The sequence below is a fragment of the Zalophus californianus genome, chromosome 9, assembly GCF_009762305.2.
Source record: "Zalophus californianus isolate mZalCal1 chromosome 9, mZalCal1.pri.v2, whole genome shotgun sequence".
Lineage (NCBI taxonomy): Eukaryota > Metazoa > Chordata > Mammalia > Carnivora > Otariidae > Zalophus > Zalophus californianus.
Window position 1 is genome coordinate 10,709,716 of NC_045603.1, and position 18,051 is coordinate 10,727,766.

The following is an 18,051-nucleotide window of genomic DNA, read 5'->3' on the forward strand; positions in this document are numbered from 1 at the left end:
CAAAACAAAACAGGGCGCCTGGGTGGCTCAGTCGTTAAGTGTCTGCCTTCGGCTCAGGTCATGATCCCGGGGTCCTGGGATCGAGTCCCACATCGGGGTCCCTGCTCTGCGGGGAGCCTGCTTCTCCCTCTCCTGCTCCCCCTGCTTGTGTTCCTGCTCTCGCTATCTCTCTCTGTCAAATAAATAAATAAAATCTTAAAAAACAAAACAAAACAACAACAACAACAAAACTTTTGGAGAAGTGGCCAAGGAGGCAGTGAGGGAAATTTATAGCCTCAAATGCCTTTATGAGTAAAAAGATGAGATGAAAAATGAATGAACTGAACATTCAACTTGAGAAGCGAGAAAAAGAGCAATAAAAGAAACACCAAGAGAAAGAGCTAATAGGGCATAAAGGGAGGAATTAAGGACACAAAACCAGGGGCTGGGTCTTTAAAAAGACCAGTATGATGGAATGTCCAGGGACACGCCGGACCGCAGATTCCTTAGTGGGGAGGCCTTCGGGGATACTATTTCTCACCCCGAGCTTTTGGTAGTAATCGCTTGGCCAAGTGTACTAGTTATTCACCTGAATGGAGAGACATAAAACTAGAAATAGGTTTCTCACAGCTTCTGTGCTCAGGAATCCAGACAGGACTTTTCTGGGTCTCTCACAAGCTGCAGTCCAGGTGTTGGCGACCTCAGCCATCCCACGGCTTAAGTCGGCGGTGGTGGGGAGGGGGGGTTCCACTGCCAGGTTCACTCATCTGGCTGTCAGGGAGCCTCAGGTCTTTACTGGCTGTTGGCTGGAGACATCGGTTCCTTGGCACATGGGCCTCGTCTGTAGGACTATTCAAAAGTGGCTTGTTTGCTTCCCCCAGAGTTAGGGCAGAGAGAGGGAGAGGGAAGGAGGGAGGGAGGGAGGGAGGGAGAGGGAGAGGGGACAGTCTTTTCTAATGTCTCTTTTTGTAATCAGTCTTTTCAGTACCTAATTTTGGAAGTGACACCCGGGCACTTTTGCCCTATTCTAATATTCTTTGTTAGGCGAAAGTCTCTGGGTCCAGCCACACTCAAGGGGAGTCAATATACGAGGGTGTGAATACCAGGAGGTAGGGATCACTGGACATCATGACCAAGGCTGTGTGTCACACAAAGGACATCCTTCTGGAGGGCGACTCTTCCCTTTGCTAAGTGAGGGCAGCGAGCCATGGGTTTGTAGACAAGGCAAGCTCTGCCTCTTACTCCTTGCATGGGACCCTTCCTTCCCCATCTGAAAAATGGGATCATAATAAAGATCATCTTGAAAATTTGTTGAGGTTACTGTGATGAGGGCTGGATAAAGTGCTCTGTAAAGTGTAGAGTACCCTTTAGGAGGCAGGCTTTGTTTTATTTTAATTAATTAACTTATTTATGAGAGTGAAGAGAGAGAGCACAGAGAGAGGAGAAGCAGACTCCCTGCAGAGCAGAGAACCTGAGGTGGGCTCGATCCCAGGACCCTGAGATCCTGACCTGAGCCAAAGGCAGATGCTTAACTGACTGAGCCACCCAGGCGCCCCAGAAGGCAGGTGTTACTAAGAGAACAAGGCTGGAGATTTTGATTTTTTTTCTTTTCTTTGGTGATTTTGATTTTTTCTTTTCTTTCTTTCTTTCTTCCCTCCCTCCCTTCCTTTCCTTCTTTCTTTCTTTTAAAAAACCTTTCATTGAGGTAACACGCACACACAGAAAAGCATCCAATTCGTGAACATGTGCTCCCATCTTTAAAGATTTTTCTAGGGGCGCCTGGGTGGCTCAGTCGTTAAGCGTCTGCCTTTGGCTCAGGTGGTGGTCCCAGGGTCCTGGGATCGAGCCCCGCATCAGGCTCCCTGCTCAGCGAGAAGCCTGCTTCTCCCTCTCCCACTCCCCCTGCTTGTGTTCCCTCTCTCACTGTGTCTCTCTCTGTCAAATAAATAAATAAAATCTTAAAAGATTCTTCTAAAGCAAGCGAACTTGTAAATTCTTTCTACTTTGTGCACTTATAGAAACCTTCTATAGTGAGCTAGAATTACTGCTATAATCAGAAAAATACCACCTTTACGAGGTGCAGTTTCTGTTGATTAGGGGCTTTTCTGTGTATAAAGCACCTGAAACCTCCTTATCTTGCTTGGGCTTTATCACGGCCCTGGGAGGGAGGCCGAGAACGGATTGATTTCCTTGTGGCTTAAAATGAGGAAATCACCGTCCTCTTGGGGTGGGCAGGGGCCTGGAGGCGGTGTCCTCTGTGAGCACCGGGCAGCAAGCCACCCGTCAGCTCCTGGCACTGGAGGGTTCTCTGCAGGGCTGGCCTCTCCGCACCCCTTCCAGAGTGACCACTACCAGCTCTGATGGAAACCATGCCAAACTAGGGTTCTAGAAAAATCCCGCTTCCAGGAATCCACCCTAAATATGTTGTCCGGACGCAGTCAAACTTTATATGCAAATAGATTGAATGCAGCAGTACTTTTAATAGCAAACATTTAGAATTAATGTAAGTGTTCAGCAGAAGGAAATTGGTCCAATAAATTTAGTTCTTGAAAGGTGGAATAGTTCACTGCCATTGCACTATCATTGTGAAATACAGATTTGTGGGCTTTAATGTTTACTGAATGAAGCAGGGTAGGCAACTGCACAGAGGGCTGTCTGTGATATGAATCCACAGAAAACTGTGAGGAGGGAAATGAGCCAGTAGAGAAAGCAGGTTTCCTTCTGGTGGGAGGGTTAGGAGCGCTTGCTTTATTTCTGACGTTTTTCATACTTCATATCTCGAACTGCCTGCGTGAGCCAGTGATGTAAGTCACAGAAGATCAAAGCATTTAAATCCCCAGTACTGCCCCCACCTCAGCCCTTCCCCTCCCTTCTCTGATTTTAACAGTTTGTTATAGGCACTTCTAGATGTTTTCCTTGAATCCACCATGTATTGCTTTTAAAACTTACACGTACAATCAGAAAAATCATGGGGTGAGGGGAGAAAACAAAACAGAGAGCTCTCGGAATGAAGCTCGACGTCAGAGAAAATGAGAAGCTTCGAGGTTTTTTGCAGAGCGAGTCTCTGTGCTTGAGGATGAGGAAGCAGAACTCAGGACGGCAGGTGGCTTGCCAAGCTCGCATGGTGTTTGTGCTGGCTCTGACACCCAGCTGGGGCTGGGCTGGGAGGGGGTGGGAGGCTGGGGGCAGGGAGGTCGGGAGGATGCTCTGGGCTGGGCTGGGCTGGGTGCGCCCAGGTGAGGAGCCTCCCACCCGTTTGGTCTGGGTACTAGGAGATGCTGGTGGAGAGACACGGGGGCAGAAGGGACCAAAGTCCCCATTTATGGCCTTGAGGGAGTTAATGTGTAATATTCTAGAATATAAACTGGGCTGTGAGGCGCGATCTGGAGCCCAGGCCTCCAGGAGCCACCAAGAACTGCGGCCAGGAGCTGCCACCATGTCGGTGAGGAAGCCGGCTTCCCCACGGCTCACCTCCTCCATTCCCCACATCTTTGCCTGAGTGGGGCGACTTGGTGGGGAGGGGGGCTGGAGAAAAGTGTCACCGGCCCTCCCTGGGCTTCGGTTTCCCTATCTGTATAGTGACCGAGGAGGACAGACGGCCTCCACCGTCCTCTAGCATGGATGTTCTCTGCTCTCTCTACCACCACCCTGCTGCGGGAACGTGAACCTACCTCTTCCCCCCTCTAGACTCAGTTGCTCTTCCGTAATAATAATAATATTAGGAATAATAATAATTGTCAACACCTACCGGGTTTTTAAAATTTTTTTTTAAAGATTTTATTTTTTTATTTGAGAGAGAGAGAGCACAAGAAAGGGGAGGGTGAGAGGGAGAAGCAGACTCCCTGCTGAGCAGGGAGCCCGATGTGGGACTTGATCCCGGGACTCCAGGATCATGACCTGAGCCGAAAGCAGTCGCTTAACCAATTGAGCCACCCAGGCGCCCTCCCGGGCTTTTTAAAAAGGATTTTATTTATTTGAGAGAAAGAGCATGTGCAGGGGAAGGGGGAGGGGCAGCGGGAGAAACAAACTCCCTGCTGAGCTGGGGCTCAAACTCGGGACCCCGGGATCATAACCTGAGCCGAAGGCAGATGCTTAACCAACTGAGCCACCCAGGCGCCCCTCTACTGAGCTTTATAAAGATGAAGAAACTGAGGCTCGGGGAGGATGTTGCCCAAGGTCACAATCTGTTAAACGCAGGAGTTTGAGTGCATCCCTTTGCGGTCCCTGATTCTGTCACAGCTGTGTGGCTTCAGACAAGTCACTGCCCCTCTCTGAGCCTCCGTCTCCCGCATTTGGGCAACTGGATCACAGATGGCATCTGAGGATCAGAAGGTGTCTTAGTTCCCCGTGGTCACTGTAACACATTTATTCTCTCAGAGTTTTAGAGGCTAGAAGTCTGAAATCGAGGGGTCGGCAGGGCCACTCTTCCTCTGAAGGCTCCAGGGGAAGATCCTTTCTTTTCTCTTCCAGCTTCCGGTGGTTGCGGTTCGCGGCAGTCTTTGGTTGTGGCTGCACTTCTCCCCTCTCTGCCTCTGTCCTCACAGAGCCTTCACCTCTGTGTGTCTGTGTCTCTGGGTCCACTTTTCCCTTTGCTTATAAGGATGCCAGGTGTATTGGATTTAAGGTCTACCCTAAACAAATCTTGATTACATCTGCAAAGACCTTATCTCCAGATAGGTCATGTCCATGGGTGTCAGGTGGCCATAACTTTTTGGGAGACACCGTTCAAGCTGGTACAGATAGGATGCAGGATGTGAATGCCACGGGTGGGGTCACGTGTGGCAGGGATGATGCTGTCCAGCCCTCCCCTCTCAGAGGAGCTCTGTGGCCCAGAGACCTTCCCAACCCACTTTCTGCTTCTCCACCCATCCCATCCCTGCCCGCTCTTTCCTCCTTCTCCAGAGACCACCCAGTCCAAATCTCTTATATTAACGATGGGGGAACCTTTCCCAGCTCAGTGCCCTCGAGTGCGCAGAGGGGGAGTGCGACCTGCGGCGTGTGAGCGGGCTCCACCGGCAGAAGGGCTCTGGGCATGCTTGCGATGGGCTTTTTATGGAATGCTTCTCGGTTGGCACAGGAAAAATTGGAGATGACAAACATGGACATGAAGTTGGGGACCACCCTGAAGATCAAGGGCAAGATTGCCAGTGATGCTGATGGGTGAGCAAGAGGAGAGGCGGGGGGTGGGGGGTGGGGTGGGACGGAAGGGGGCAGGGGAGCTGTCCACAGGCCTGGAACAGGCCTGGAAGCAGGGGGGCGGGCAGGCAGGCAGGGCAGCCCTGTGAGATGGACACAGAGGAGAGCGACCCCGGTCCAAACGGGCCTTTTTAACATCCTTGCTGGTTCCCACACCCTCCCGCGCCCCTCACAGGAGGGGGCCTGCCTTCACGGCTGAGGGTGTTTGGGACCCTCAGAATTTCACAGCTCATGCTATATGCTCAGCTCCGCGGCCCCCCAAAACATTGAGGAGGCAGGTGGAGAAGCCCCTGGAGCTCTGCCCAGCCCCCTGTGGGTCAGGTGTCTCTACTGAAAGCCCACGCCTCCCCACCATCACTCTCTTAACCCGGCTGAATGGGCAGAGGCCAGCCTTTCATACACATTACCCCAGAGACAGCCACCAGGGGGCGCCAAGGGGGGGGGGTCTCACTTGCATCCTCTCCATTAGAACCAGCGGCGCTGCCCCTCCCGTGTTACAGCTCAGCATCGGGCTCTACCTGTGTGCCGAACGGGTATAGAATTTCTTGGGGCTGATCTCCACGAATCTTTGGTTGGCGAGGGCAGGCTGATGTAGGGGGTAGGAGCCAAGAGCAGAGTCACCCCTTTCTCTTACTTGGGTTCAAGTTTACAGACATTTGTAACCCCTCTGGTCTGAGACCTACCCCTGAAGGCACCCTATTCATGACTCAGAGTGTCCTACTCTCAGGGGCCTTGACGGTCTAACCCAGGCTGTAGTGATCCTGTCAAGAAGTCACACAACCCCTGATTGAATACCTGTAATGACAGGGAGCTCACCACCTTAGCTTAACTGTTTATGGCCAAACTCAACAGGCCTCCAAATATCTAAGGACAGCAATTCTCTCCCCCAGGATAGGTACCCCGATTCCTGAGACTGTCACTCTCAGTGACCCTCCTGTTGAGAGCCTTAGTCCAGGTGCCAAATGGAATGTGGTACTCCCACGTGCTAGGTCTGACCAGGTTGTCACCTCCCTTGTTTTAAGGCACAGGCCTCAATTAACATCTTTCTTTCATGATTCTTTCAGCTTGGGGTCAACCCAAGTACTTTTATCCAGCGCTGGCCCCCCATCCTGACTTGCTGCCCCTTTCCCTGCAGATTTGTGATTAATCTGGGCCAGGGGTCAGAGAAGCTGAACCTGCATTTCAACCCACGCTTCCATGATTCTGCCATCATCTGCAACTCATGGGATGGCAACTGGGGGCAGGAGCAACGGGAAGGTCACATGTGCTTCAGCCCAGGGTCAGAAGTCAAGGTGAGGTCAAAGGGGAAAGGCGCCCGAGGAGCACGTCCATGGGAGAGCCCCGAGGGTAGGGCCCCCTGGCCTAGACACGTGTTGGCACTGTTTGAGCCTCCTCAAGCTGCCCTGGCCCACTTCCGGGGCCTCCTGCCTCCCTGACACCTTCCCTCCCACCACAGATCACCGTGACCTTTGGGAATGACGGATTCAAAGTGAAGCTGCCAGATGGGCACCAGTTTACCTTTCCCAACAGGCTGGGCGACAGCCACCTGAGCTACCTGAGCGTGCAAGGCGGGTTGAATGTCTCCTCCTTCAAGATTGACTAAGTGGATAGCACTTCACCGGAGTGAAGACCCCGGGTACAGATGCCCTCTCTGAAGCTTCTCTACCCAGTCACACAGGACCAGCAGCCGCCCAGCAGTTCCTGCCCCCGGGACCCTACTCTCCTCCACTAAAGCGAAGAAGAAACAAAAAGAACACGCCTTTATCCAGTCTTTCTGTGGCCGGTGTTTTCCATACATTGTCATGCCCCCAGCATCCTCATGATACAGAGAAGGAAACTGAGGCACGAGATCATAGGGCTTCGAGGTGGGGGTTGGGACGTGCTCCCAAACACCTCCAAGCACCCACGGCTGCCCTGTGGGATTACAGGGCAGGCACTGGTTGCAGGCACCTGGGCCAGGGGCTGTTCCAGGAACTGTAGATAAGCCTCCCACCTGGGCCTCTTTATCGCTGGAACAGTCATTCCAGCCTGGTTACTCATTACCCTCTGCCTCAGCCCCTCCCCTCACTGGGGGCCCTGGGGGTGTGGGTTGGCGGGGGGGGGGGGGGGGGGGGGGCACGGTTCTTTGGTTTTCCGAACATGATGGGAGGCTATTTAAGCAGGTGGAGTTGACCCTGTTCTCCCAGGTCCCCAAGCATCTTGCAGGACACCTTTTATCAAAAAGCCTTTTTTAATCAGGACCCAGAAGCAGGTCTGGGGTGCACAGGAAGGTGGGATTCCTCCCCTGTGAGGTCACACCTGACTTTTCTCTGAGACTTCTGGGATAAGTCAGGGGTTAGGGTTGGAATGTTGGGGAAGCAGCCTTAGCAAGGGCTGGGGCTCTCGGGGATGCGGCAGGGACCCTGCTGGGGGCAGCTCTAGGAGGGCTGGGGCAGGCGGTCCCTTTGGGAGAGGAGACAAAGGCCCTGTGTGGTATGCACCCCGTGCCCCCCCCCACCCCCAGCAAGGACAGTTTTTCCAGCACAAAAGCTGCACTGTGAGGCTGGGCCCTCCAATCAGTGGGGGTGGCACAGGGTTGGGGGTGGGCCTAAGGAATGGCTGTGGGTCCAGAGTGGCAAGGGGGCTGGGCAAGGCAGCCCAGCAGGAATGAGAACAAGCCTGGTCTCCTCTGGCCTCCCTCCCATGTCTGTCCTGCAGAGGGGTGGAGGGGCTGGGGGTCAACTGCGTTCTCCCATCGATCATGGGCAGGACCTAGTTATCAGGTGCTGCCTCTGCACCTGGGCTGTTCCTGGCAGTGCCCTGAGCCCCGGCAGGGTCCTGAGCCCATGGCCGGCCACTCACACTTTGACTTCATCGTCCTCCTCAGCATCAGCAAACTCGAAGGTGTTTGCTTGCACTGTGCTGGGCACTGGGGCCCTGCTGCCTGCCTGGGGTGCGCCCCACTCTTCATCCAGGCTCTCCCAAGAAGCCCGAGCCTGGGGCAGCACTCCCCCCAGCTCCTGGCTCCAGGCATCTCTCCCAGTGTAGTGGCGGCTGCCCTGGTTGTCCCCCCAGCCTGCTCCCCAGTGCCTGCCAGGGGCCACGCCAGCAGGTGCACAGGGATACTCTTCCACTGGGCTGGCCCTCACCTCAGCCACTGGGCCCAACCCAGCGGTTACCCCATTGGGGCAGTGTCCACGGGGCTGGGGGCTTGCAGCAGGGGCTGGGGGGCTTGTGGCAAGGGCCGGGGGTCTTGAGGCAGGGGCTGGGGGACCGGCAGCAGGGGCGGGGGGACTTGTGGCAGGGGCTGGGGTCTCAGCAGCAGAGGCTTCTGAAAGGCTCATGACCCCCAGCAGCTCACTGAGGAGAGATGGCCCAAGGTCGAGGTCCAGGCGGAAGGACAGAAGGGAGTCAGAGCGGCGAAGCCCGGACTCAGAGGGGAAGGTATTATCATGGTCTCGGTCACGAGGCTTTTCCTGGCGAGGCAGGCGGGAGATAGTGCAGAACCCAGAGTCCACGCCTGGAAAAAAATAAAAATGGGGAGCAGGGTCATAGCTGGGGTCCCCAACCAGGAATTGGGGAGAGCCAGCTTGCTCTGTGACCTCTAACACGTCACTCTCGCATCTGGCCTCAGTTTCTCCCCTCTTTCCAATATAGTGAACCCTGGAGTCTCTCACAGGATCTTCCTATCAAGCCTAGAAGTGGAAAATGGACACAGTCCTCATTCCCATTTTGTAGATGAAGAAAGTAAGACTCAATTTGGGACAAGGGGAAAGGCTTGCCCCGGGGTCACAGACTCTGAAGGGGTGGAGCCAAGCCTGGAGCTCAAACCTCCTCTCAGTCCCAACTGAGGGTCATGGTCGCTAGTCCCCTTCCATGACAGGGGCCAAGGGTTGCAGCAAACCCACAGCGCGTGGGCGGGTTTGTGGGCACAGGGATGGAACCAGCAGCCAGGGTCTGACTGCACAGAAATCACAGACTCAGAGGACAGGCAGATGCCCTGCAAAGGACCTCTTCCACCCTCTGGCTCCAGGACTGCCATGCCCGAGGCCCGGTGTGCTTACTGTGGACCAGCCCCCAGGGGAGCTCTGAGCAGCCCTCAGGGAGTCGAGCATGGGAGGAGGCCCGTGGCAGTGAGGCAAAGCCACGGGCCGGGAATGGCCACCAGGTGGCAGCAGCGGCCCCGGTTCCCAGGTGAGCAGCGCAGCGGAAGGACCGAAGCACCCACCACTCCCCAACCACAGCAAGAGGGACCTCTGGCTTCCGTCCCTGGGAGTGGTTTTTCCAAACTGGTCAAGTCACAGGAACTTCTGTTCAAATAACAACAACACAGCAACAGCTCCTATGTCCCGAGCACCTACTATGTGCGACTCTGGGCCACGCCTGATACACGTATCACATCTCTGAGTCTCAGCAATGACCCTAATGCACCCATTATACAGGTCAGGACTTGACCTGACAGAGGGCAGTCGGCTTGCTGGAAATCAGGTAGAAGCAGGATTTTAATCCCAGAGCCCAGACTCCCAGTCTCTCCACTCTGTCATTCTGATGTAAAGGGGCTGCTTCGGTTGAAGGGGACGGGGGTGGGTGGGGGGGAACGGGCTGGCTCAGCCAGGGGCCCAGACATGGGGAGGCAAGTTAGAGGCAGGTGGGACTCAAACCCCAGCTCCTCACCTCTCAACCTCAGCGTACAAATACTCCTTGACCCCCACCCCACTCACGGTCTGGAGTTTGGGCCTAACCTCCATGGGGAGACCAAACTAATGTGGGGAAAAGCGCTCACTTGGAGGCTAGGCTGACCCATCGAACCCTCTGGAGCTCAGCACCTAAAAAATAAGCAGCAAGCACAGGCCCTCACCGTAACTGGAGCGGCCGTCCGTGGAGTTGGCAGGGCTGCGGTCAAAGGTGAATTTGCCCACCACGAGGCTGTCGTAGGCAGCCTGGTTGAGCTGGGGCAGGGAGATGGCGTTCTTGATGATCGGGGAGACTGCGGGCGGAGCAGGGGAGGGTGCGGGCGGGGAGGCCATCCGCCGGGGCGGCGCCCCTACCCTCCGCACCTGCTGTAGCTTCTTGGCCAGGAAGCTGCGGGGTGAGCGGTGAGTGCTCCCAGAGCTGCCGCCATGGTTGCTGAGGAAGGAGGTGTCACCAAAGACATCCCCACCACGGCCCACATGCATGGTGTGGCGGAAGTCCCCGAGCGGGGGGCTGATCATGTCTGCTGTCAGCCGCCTTTTGCTCTGTGAGCTGGACACCCAGCCCACAGGCGAGAGCTTGCCCAGGCTCATGGCAGGGGCTCCTCCAGCCCCCTGGGGGCCCGGCATCAGCTCTGGCTCTCACAGCGGCTGGTGCATGCCCCCCTTGGGGCCTGGGCTCAGGGTCCACTTCTCAGCTCCCTCCTTCCCCGTGGAAGGGGGTGGACAGAGGCTGCCTCCCCTGCGCTCCTAAGGTGTCGCCCCCAAATGCTGAGGCTGTGGAAGGCCCATGGCTGGTTTCTCCCTGGGGCCTGGCTCCCGGCCCCGTGGAAGCAGCTGTCGGTGTTCTGTCCAAGAACAGGGAAGGTATGAGTTGTGCCTCGAGTGTGGACAGCCCCTCTCTGCCCAGGGGTAGAGACCTGAAAGAAAGAAAGAAAACGATGGTGGGCCCGGGGGATCCTGGGTCCAAATCACAGCTAGAGAGAACAGGTGGCTATACCTGCCGACAGAGATGGGGGCCACCGACAAAACGCTGAGCAGGCGCACAAGGAGGACATGCTGTAGAATTCTGGGCACCCGACATTTAAGAGCAGGCAAAGGAAACAAGAGTGATACAGTCAGAATCGTGGTTGCCTCTGAGCAGGGACTGCTGGGAGGGGCACAGAATAATTCATCCAGCTGTACCCTGGAGATGTGTAGCAGTTAAGAAGCACGGATGGTCCTTATACCCAGACCGTCTGTGAAGCACCTACTAAGTGCTGATAAATTACCTGTCATTCATGTAACCCGCATGACAGCCCTGAGGGAGGCACTATTTTAGAGAAACTGAGGCACAAAGAAGTGAAGTGACTTGTTTGAAGCTACACAATCAAAATGGCGAGGGAGAGCACCCCCCACCCCATCCTCCCCTGCAAACCCAGAGCCCTTGAGCCCCAAGGTACATTCTCCTCTGCTGCCAGGTTGGGCAAATCACCTCCCTTCTCTGTGGCTTAAACTGTCCTCCACTCAGAGAGGCCAGGAGGGAGGAGGTGCCCTGCCACAGGCTTTGGGAATTGCTGTGTAAACAGCCTGCACAGAGGTTCCTCAGAACGCTCCGCCTCAAGGTGCTTCCTGGAAAAAGGATCCTGTGGTCAAAAGTGGCTTTTCCCAGCTGCCGACTGCATGCCTGAGCAGATTGAAGGCTCTGAGAAGGCCCGCAGGAAAGAATTTTACTATAGTTTTTCAAATTGAGGTAGGAGCCTTGTTGTCAGGGAACAAGTTTTGGAAAAAGCACAGTTGGTGCCAAAAGCTATTTCTTGCCCACCCCTCCTGATCTCCCTGCCTCCTCCCCCGCCCCATCCTTCTCTAAGCTTCTCTTGGTCTGACCCCATCCCTTCTAGTATCATAGAAAGTGCAGTCTGGAGGATGCCTATGGGCCTATGGTCTGACCTCTGGCTTTCCTGTGGCCCAGAGAGGTTACAAGTTTGCTCAAGGTCCCATCAAGAGAGCTAGTCGAGACTTGAACTCAGGTCCCATCAAGAGAGCTAGTCGAGACTTGAACTCAGAGCCTCTGACTCACATAGCCTTTGACTGGCTCCTGGAGCCCAGTCTTGTTTCCCCAGATTGGCAACACACTGTGAAGGTGGGGCCGCCGTCTAGATGTTCCTGTCTTCCTCCCTCCTTCCATCCAGCTTGAACTCTGCACGTGGCAAGTGCCAAATCAACAGGGGTTCAATCGCAGGAGATCGCTACAATGACCTTCCTGCCAAAGGATCACCCCTTGCCACCTTCCAAGGGAGGGTAGGTAGATGGGTGGGGAAAAGCTTCACCGTGTGACCTTGAGCAAGTCACCTACCTCCGCGGGCCTGGGACCTCAGCTGATAAAAGTTGATAATAATCCTTAACAAGAACACCTAGATCTGTGCCTGAACTTTTTTTTTTTTTAAATTTCGCTGCCACCTCCAAGCAGAAAAATCTCAGTACTGCCCTTTGAATGTTATTTGAAATTCAAAATAGGTTAAATAACAAGATAAAAACAAAGAAAGCAATAAAACAAAGCTTGCTTTGTTCTCTGACTACATTCTCTTCCCTTCCCACCATCTGATCCTCCCCCAACCCTAACTCCTCCCCCGGGGCGGGGGGTGTCTGAATCATCCCTTTCCCTGGCACCCCCGGCACCAAGTCCTCGCGGAATGTTTGCTGAAGTTACGGAGCACTCTGCCGTTGGCCAACCAGTACATGACGTCTTCGGACGCCAACTGCCCCGCACAGCTGAGGGGTTAGCCCGTTTTTACAGGGAAAGCCAAGGTTCAGAGGGAAGGGACTTGGCCAAGGTCCTGGCAGGTACATGGCAGGTTTCCTAGCTCTGCAGAGATGCGGGATGACTCTGTGAGCGGGGGAAGGAACTGGGGAGGGGGGTCACCCTGAGATGTCATGTGAGGGGTCCCTGTGTCTGTCTTGTGGCTACACCCACCTCTCTCCCAGCCGCCACCTCCAAGTAGCTACTCTTCTCTCTGCAAAAGGGACTCTGGCCCCCACTGAATCCCCACGGCCATTTTGACTCGTGAGACCAGATGCGTCTGGGCACCTCGGAAAGGTCTCTCCTTACCCTTCCACCTTGCCCACTGCAATAAAGAGACCCTGCCAATAGAGAGGTTGTGGGACAAAGGGCAGGGCATTGCTACTGGGGACCTATTTTCCCACGTGGAAAACAAGAACAGCATCGAAAGCTGGCCCTTTCCCAGAGGAGTTATGAGTGGAAGGTGCTGTAAATAAAGCCCCAGGTCCTGGAGCAGGGCAGCCCCAGTTCAAATCCAACATGTTAGCACTAACATCTCTCACTGGGGGCCCCTTAGTGGCAGCAATTTGACCCCAGCTGTTGACTGCAGGGTTTTATTGCTGGCGATCAGGTGTGCCCCACCTGGCCCTGGAGGAAGAGGGGCTCCAGGTGTCCTGGTGCAAGGCCCACCTCCTCTCACCAGCCCGGGATTACTACCTGTTAACGCTCACGACACCCATTTTACAGGTGAACAAAATAAGGCGCAGAAAGGGGATTGACTCGCCCCAAGTCACAGAGCAAAAAAAAGTGGATGGCCCCGGAGCTTCCCTGGGATTCTGTCACCATCACAAGTAAATGTCAGGGGAGGGGTAGGACCACAGGGGCCTGGGGAGAGTTGTTGGAGGAGGCAATGCCCAGCTGCTGAGCTCGGGAAGGGCAGGCCTGGGAGGCGGGAGACTGTGTACATTCGGTGCCTGTGACCTGGGCAAGAGTGGTCACCCAGCAGCCTCAAGGTCCTAGCGGTCCTCGTATTTAGCCTACAGAGGATAGTGAGGCTGGGGCACTTGGGAAGAGGTTACTCAATGGTGGTAATGACCGCAAGGACAAGGCTGGAGGGGGCCGACAGGGGCCGCTGTGGAGGCACCGCGGTGCGGTGGAGGCAGGGGGTGCTGTCCGACATCGGGGAGGGCAGAGGCTGGGCTCCTGCACCCTGGCGCTCACCTGAGGGTCACCCTCGTGCCTGCCAGCGCACCACCTGTCACCCTGGAGGCCAGGCACATGCACACAGCCCCCTCCCCACCGGCGTCCGGCTGGGTAACACCACCCGTACCACTGGACAGCGCGGCCCTGCCTGGGTCAGGACAGTTCTGGCCCTAGAATAAAAGATTAACTCCCTGGGGCCCCTCGTATCCCCTGAAGCACCCCTCCCCACAGGTGGAGAGACGGGCAAACCGAGGCCAGAAAAGGCCAGCAAGTTGTCTGCGGCCGCAGTGGGGACCCTGTTGCTGGACTCTGAGGGGTTAGGAGGGAGCACCAGGGGCCATAGGGGAGTAAGAGGAAAAAGCGGGAGAGACGCTTCTTGGTCCACCACTCCAAGTTACGGCCGAAGCCCTCCACTCGAGGAGGGGGGTGGCCACGGACCAAGTGTCCCCCCCCCAGTCCTGGGTTCCACTCCCCACAACGCGTTTGGGGCGGCCTGGGACTGGTCCCTCCGCCTTTCTAGGCCTCAGTTTTCCGGTCTAGAAAATGGGCTTCAGGCTTCGCGGGTCTTGCCTGGTTGGGGCAAGGACAGAACAATCTCGAGGCCAGTCGGGACTGGAAGTCGCGGAAGACTTGGGCCATAAAACATTCCCTCTGGGAGGCAGGGGGTTAGAATGGGGAGGGTCGCTCGTTCCGCGGGGGAAGGGGACAGCCGGCTGCCGTGGCCCGAGGGGAACCGGACGGGATGACCTCATCCGCTGCTCGGCCTGGAATGCGGTGGTTGGGGAGGGGGCAGGGTGCCTGGGGGCAGGGTGCCTGGTCCATCTCCCCAGCGGTCCCTCCCGCCCCCCACTTCCCGCTCTCCGCGCCGGCCTCGCCAAGGGGCCCGACATTCCGGCACATCGCCCCCTCCCCGTTCCTTCCCTTCCTTTCCCAGGGCAGGAAGGAGCGTAGACGGCCCTCTGCTCTCCCCCTCCTCCCGCAGCCCGCTTCACCGCTCACCCGCCCCAACTCTCTGCGCCCCTCCGCTCGCCGTGGACAGTACAAAACAACCCCCAAACTTGGAGGGACCCCCGCGCCGCTCCCGCTGCCGGCGGCTGGGCCTTCCTTGTTGGCACCGGGGGCGCCTCCGGCAGGCTGGCCTCCCCCACTCCCCCGCCCCAGCCCCCGGGCGCCTAGGAGGGTGCCGGTCCCCCCCCGCCGGCGTCCACGCCCACCCGGGTGGCGCTGTTACCTTCGCTCGGCGAGCCCCGGGGGCCGGGGGCCGGGGGGCGGACGCGGCGGCAGGGGCGGCGGCAGCGCGTCGCGGCGCGCAGCCCGGGCGAGTGGCTGGGCCGGTCTGCGCCGCCCTGGCCGCGGGCTCCGCGGGCTGGCTCCGGGGGCGGGGGCGGGGTGTGGGCGCGCTCCCTCCCCGCGCCTCGCTCCTCCCGCCCGCGGGCGGGGCCGGGCCCCCTCCGGGGCACCGGTCGGGCCGCCCAGAGGGGCGAGGAGAGCTGGAGGGGGGTGGCGAGGGTGCCGGGCAGGGGCCCTAGCCCGCCGCCCCCGACTGCCGGCAGGGAGCGGGGGACCCCGGGAACGTGCGGGTGCCCGGGCGGGGCGACGCGGGTCAGCGGCGGCCACCCCTCCCCCACCGGCTCCCCGCGGGGCTTTGGGGCGCCCAGACCTGAGAACTGGGCTCCCCAGCCGCTCCCTTCGGGTCTCCGGGGCCTTGAATGCCGGACAGACCCGCAGAGACCCTGAGTTCTACGAGTTGGGATGCCCACTGCCTTTCTCCCAATCCCCCATTCCTTTCAATCCAGCGCAGGCCTCGGGGGTGCTGGAACACAGAGTTGATTGAGCCCAACTGGGGCGCAGACCACAGCAGGCAACTTGTGGAGTGGTGTGTGGTGTGGTGGGGGCCCTAGAACCCAACTGCCTGGTTTCCTCTCCTGCTCTAGCCACTGCTTATCCTTTCTGGGCCTCAGTTTCCCATCTGTAAAATGGGATAGTAGTAGGCATCGGATGTTATGTTATTAGGTGTTCTCTGCTCTGTCAGCACCTAGGAGGCTTGCTGAACAGGTACATGAGACCAAACCTCAGATGGATGGGTTTAGAAAGCTTTATTGAGCACCCCCCCAATCCCATCCAAGAGGGGCAGGAAACCACCCTGCACCGGACCCTGTGTCATCCTCAAGGAAGGGAGAGAGAACTCTGATCCCTGCCTCATGTTTTTTTGCCCTCCTCTGATTCTGTGAGCTCTCTGGGGACAGGCAGAAAGTCCTGGGGGCTGTGGTAGCACAGAGAGACTCCTAACAGCCTCCAGGGGAGTGGAGGGGCCCAGCAAGTTTTCCCAGAGAAGGTGATACCTGACTTAAGTTGTAAAGGACACATAGGGGGAACACCGTGTAAGTGCACACACACACACACACACACACAAACACACACACACCTGGCAGGAGACCGCACAAGCAAAGATCTGGACCTAAGGATCTACAGGAGGAGGCAGGTGTGGCTGGAGGAAATCATCCGCCTGGGAGGAGGGCCATGTTTACAGCCTGGTGGAGGAGACTTGCATTGGCTCCCTGAATCCTCATGCTGGCCACAAAGGGAGGGTTTTTTTCCCCCAGCTGGACAGAGGGACAGATGGGGAAACTGAGACACAAAGAATTCTGGCACCTGCTCAAGTGGCACAGCAGTAGGACTGAGACTCCTGTCAGTCAGAGCCCTTTCCTCGGGGTCGGGCTCGGAGGTGTTTTGTCCTGGGGGTTGCTGTCTCAGGGGTGCTGAAGAGCAGGGGTGAGGAAGAAGCGAGACTGCCCCTGAGAGGCAGGGATGGGGGCGGGGGCACAGTCAAGGGCTGGGAGAGGACTGGGCCAGGTTTTGGGGGCTTACCCTTGGGCGTCCAGCCTCCTCTGGGCAGGGATGGGGAGCCAGTAGGCAGTGTGAGTCAGATGTGTATTTGGAAGCTCTTTCTCTGAGCCAAGAATGAACTGGAAGGACAGTGATGGAGGCAGGGAGTAGTAGCTATTATCATTAATAGCAGTAGTGATAACCAGCATTTATTGAGCATCGAATGCATACCAGGCTCTACAGCCTCTTAGAGGCACTGCCACATTTAATCCTCATGAGAGCCCCATAGGGACAATACTGTCATCATGTCCATTTTGCAGAGATGTGCAGTGATTTGCCCAAAGCCTCCTGCTCTGGCAGGATGGCCATATTTCCCTGTTTGCCCAGGATGGGCCCAGCATAATTATTTTATTTTATTTTTTTAAAGATTTATTTATTTATTTGACAGAGAGAGTGGGGAGAGGGGCAGAGGGAGAGAGAGAATTTCAAGCAGACTCCACGCGGAGCACGGAGCTTGACACGGGGCCCGATCCCACGACCCTGAGACCATGACCTGAGCTGAAATCAAGAGTTGGACACTTGACCACCTGGGCACCCCTAAGATTTTATTTTTAAGCAATCCCTATACCTAACATGGGGCTTGAACTTAGAACCTTGAGATCAAGAGGCGCAGGCCCCACCGACTGAGCCAACCCGGCGCCCCTCAGCATAATTATTAATAGTTCTTCCTTTTACTCTCAACGGTGACCTAGTTAGACAATAAATTACTTGTCATTCTCGCCAGAGGATCACCAGAACAGCCGGCAAAGGAAGCAATTTAGTGCCGTGTCAAAGGCCTTGAACCCAAAACTTGGCCCATGGGCTTCCCAGCCATTGTGTGACTGGAGGCAAGGCACTTGGCCTCTCTAATCCTCAAGTTTCTTGTCTATAAAATGGGTACAATTCCACGGCAGATATTTGCTACTTGCCAGCCCCAGAGATGGCTGGGAAAGCAGTCTTAGTGGGCATGCTTACAGCCTGCCACACACTTCCCCCATGCTCTCCAGCTCCGCGCTGGGGGCAGAGTGCCAGTGGCTGAGAACCTTCCTACTGTGTGCCAGGCACTTTGTCTCCTCCAGCTCATGGCGAGGCAGTCTGTGAGTCAGGAATTCTCTGCCCATTTTACAGATAGGTAAACTGAGGCTAAGAGCGGCCCTCTCCCTTCATTCAAAGCCTCTCTCCATGTAGGCTGTGTTCCTGTTCCTTGCTCCACTCCTGATTTAAGGATCCAACTCAGTTTTTCTCTCTGGAAAATGGGTGGAATGGAGGGGTCTTGGCACCCTTATGAAGGATGCAGGATGGGCAGTCCCCATTTCCTGTGCTTTTTTCCTCCACCCATTTCTCATGGTCCCTTTCCTTTCCCTGTGGAGGGGCTGTCTG

At 56.4% G+C, this 18,051-nt stretch overlaps 2 protein-coding genes across 4 annotated transcripts; one reads left to right on the forward strand and one right to left on the reverse strand.

Annotated features, from left to right (window-relative positions):
• The first annotated feature begins 3,344 nt into the window (after positions 1–3,344).
• Positions 3,345–7,204, forward strand: LGALS2 (galectin 2). 2 transcript variants are annotated; one of them, XM_027595015.2, is made up of 4 exons: positions 3,345–3,421; positions 5,057–5,139; positions 6,311–6,467; positions 6,632–6,939. In XM_027595015.2, the coding sequence occupies exons 1-4, from the start codon at positions 3,416–3,418 to the stop codon at positions 6,776–6,778; spliced, it is 393 nt and encodes a 130-aa protein (XP_027450816.1). In that variant the 5' UTR covers positions 3,345–3,415; the 3' UTR covers positions 6,779–6,939. The 2 variants fall into 2 exon arrangements, with proteins under 2 accessions (XP_027450816.1, XP_027450817.1); XM_027595016.2 differs by having other exon boundaries at positions 3,349–3,421; positions 6,706–7,204.
• Positions 7,205–7,249: 45 nt separating this feature from the next.
• On the reverse strand, positions 7,250–15,170 carry CDC42EP1 (CDC42 effector protein 1). 2 transcript variants are annotated; one of them, XM_027595013.2, is made up of 3 exons: positions 15,038–15,170; positions 10,013–10,765; positions 7,250–8,674 (listed from the first exon to the last, which is right to left on the reverse strand). In XM_027595013.2, exons 2-3 carry the CDS (start codon positions 10,473–10,475, stop codon positions 8,013–8,015), a joined length of 1,125 nt encoding a protein of 374 aa, XP_027450814.1. In that variant the 5' UTR covers positions 10,476–10,765; positions 15,038–15,170; the 3' UTR covers positions 7,250–8,012. The 2 variants fall into 2 exon arrangements, with proteins under 2 accessions (XP_027450814.1, XP_027450815.1); XM_027595014.2 differs by lacking the exon at positions 15,038–15,170 and adding an exon at positions 10,846–10,864.
• Positions 15,171–18,051: the final 2,881 nt, after the last annotated feature.